Below are 2,088 nucleotides of genomic sequence, written 5' to 3'. Positions count from 1 at the left end.
CCCCCCCCCCCCCCCCCCCCGGAGCAGGGGGCGCAGGCACCTGGGGGAGGCCCGCAGCCCGGGACTAACAGCAATGGCCTCCGTACCACTGAAGCCCGGTGTCAGCTCTGCCAGGCGCTGGGAGTAAAAGCTGCTGGCCTGGGTCAGCTTCAGGCTCCTCAGGTGCTGCTCGAAAATCTCCCGCCTTTCCTGCAGAGAAAGGACCCGCGTGTGGGCTCACCCCTGCCCCAGGGCCCGGAGCCGCCAGGGCCCCGTCCTTGTCTTCTTGTCACGCCCGACCTACATCCATGAGACCAAGTGAGAGCTGCAAGCGGCGCGTCAAGAATGAAACTTAGGTTAAATCACGGAAAGTAAGGGCTTATTTTGTAAAACGTTTGGTTCACATACATTCTGTGACCTCGATGGGAATGTTCCTGATGCATCGGAAAGAGGGGAGGGTGCCGCTCGAGAAGTGGCGTCGGAGGGGAGCTCTGCTCTGCTGCTTGGAGCCTAGGTGCCGCTCGAGTGTCAGACCCAGGATGGCCGCTGGGGGCGGCTGGGGCCCCTTCTCTGGACCTCCGGGAATATGAACCGACTAGCTTCAATCCCTTGCCCTACCCACGTGCGTTGCCTTCACTGCTTGCTGGTTCCTGCTGCCTCGGGACACCACGAAGGCCCGGCCACCAGAGGGCGGACGTCGTCCAGAGGCTCGAGGAGGCCGGAGGGGCAAGGCCTGCATCTGCTCCCAGGGCAGCACAGCTCGTGCTCCAAACCCACGACAGCCTGCAGACTCGGGCAGAAGGAGAGCCCTGGGGTCCGCCCAAGGTTCTGCTACAAAACTCAGCCCCAACATTCAGGGATAAAGAGAAAAACCATCTGGGCGAACCAAACAAGCTGGGAAACCGTGGGAAGAGCGGTAAGCCAAAGAAAGTCTGGATGGACGGGCAGCAGCACTGCGCAGCCACAGCCGGGCCAGGAACGGCCAGCGCCCGGCCGTACTGACCTGCAGGGTGGGAAGGTCGATGAAGACGTGGCGATCCAGCCGGCCAGGCCTCAGCAGAGCGTTGTCCAAGATGTCAGCTCGGTTGGTGGATGCCAGGACGATGACATGGTCCGTGGTGCCCATTCCTGGAGGGACCACAGCTGTTCAGGTTGCGCTCCCCTTTCAGGGCACAGGGTGGGGTGGGTTCCCCTGGGGTCTGCCAGGAATGAACAGTGCGTTGCTCCGAATGGGGATACAAGTCACCACGGAGCAAGCATCCGCCCATCTGCCTCTGGCCGTCAGCCCAGAGGCCTGAGTCTTGGACAGGAACTGGCACTATCACCCTGACAGTGTCTGGGGTGACCATGTTTCTAGAAAACTGCCCAGCAGGCCCAGGGAGCGAGGGGCACTGTCCCCACACTCCTTCACCTGACGCTGGTCTGTGGCCTGGGTTTGGGCCCCAGCTTTCTCGCAAGAATTTAAAAGCAAGTGCACAAGTACCACCGATGGCTCACATTTGTAGGAGAACCAGAATGGAGCCCGATTTGAATAAAGCAACCGCAGAAATGCATCCAAGGAGCAACGAGCAGATCTGAGCCTGACTGGACATCAGAGTGTTAGATCTGTATTTTTAAATTACGTGTTATGATGATACCGTGGCGTCTCTGTGGATGTAAAGAACTACAGTTTTTGCTCCACTACAGTCTGGAGCAAAAAAGACTCAGAACACGTAAGACTCAGAAGCTTGGATTCTGAATTGGAGCAGGAGGTGTGGACGGATGGGGCTGGCCTGCACCAGGGAGGCTTACTGCACGTCCCTCTCTGCTCTGGTGGAGGTTTGACAGCTTCCAGAAAACACAGTGAAAGATAAAAATGCCGGAGGCACCTGGCTGGACCGGTCGACAGAGCGTGCAACTCTTGATCTCAGTCAGGGTCTTGAGTTCAAAGCCCACTTAAAAAACAAGTAAAATGAAAATGTCCCTGATTTACCTTTTGCTAATAAAAATATTCATAATAAGTTGACATTGATAAACATAAGTTAAAACTACCTGTAAAGTCTTTTTTTTTTTTTTTTTAAAGTTTTATTTATTTCTAGGAGAGAGAGAGAGAGAGAGACAGTGGGCGCA

At 56.1% G+C, this 2,088-nt stretch overlaps 1 protein-coding gene across 1 annotated transcript in view; it reads right to left on the bottom strand.

The window, feature by feature from the left end:
- The window catches only part of SPG7 (SPG7 matrix AAA peptidase subunit, paraplegin), a 32,329-nt gene that overhangs the window by 9,364 nt on the left and 20,877 nt on the right, over positions 1–2,088 (bottom strand). The window contains exons 10-11 of the mRNA XM_077754197.1: positions 983–1,107; positions 87–189 (exon numbers count right to left, since the gene is read on the bottom strand). Coding sequence (XP_077610323.1) covers positions 87–189; positions 983–1,107 — 228 coding nt within the window. The remainder of the gene's footprint in view (positions 1–86; positions 190–982; positions 1,108–2,088) is intronic.

The sequence above is a fragment of the Crocuta crocuta genome, unplaced genomic scaffold (assembly GCF_008692635.1).
Source record: "Crocuta crocuta isolate KB4526 unplaced genomic scaffold, BGI_CrCroc_1.0 scaffold61, whole genome shotgun sequence".
In the NCBI taxonomy this organism is placed as follows: Eukaryota; Metazoa; Chordata; class Mammalia; order Carnivora; family Hyaenidae; genus Crocuta; species Crocuta crocuta.
Note: the sequence above shows the minus strand (reverse complement) of the source record. Positions and strands in the feature narration are given on the sequence as shown.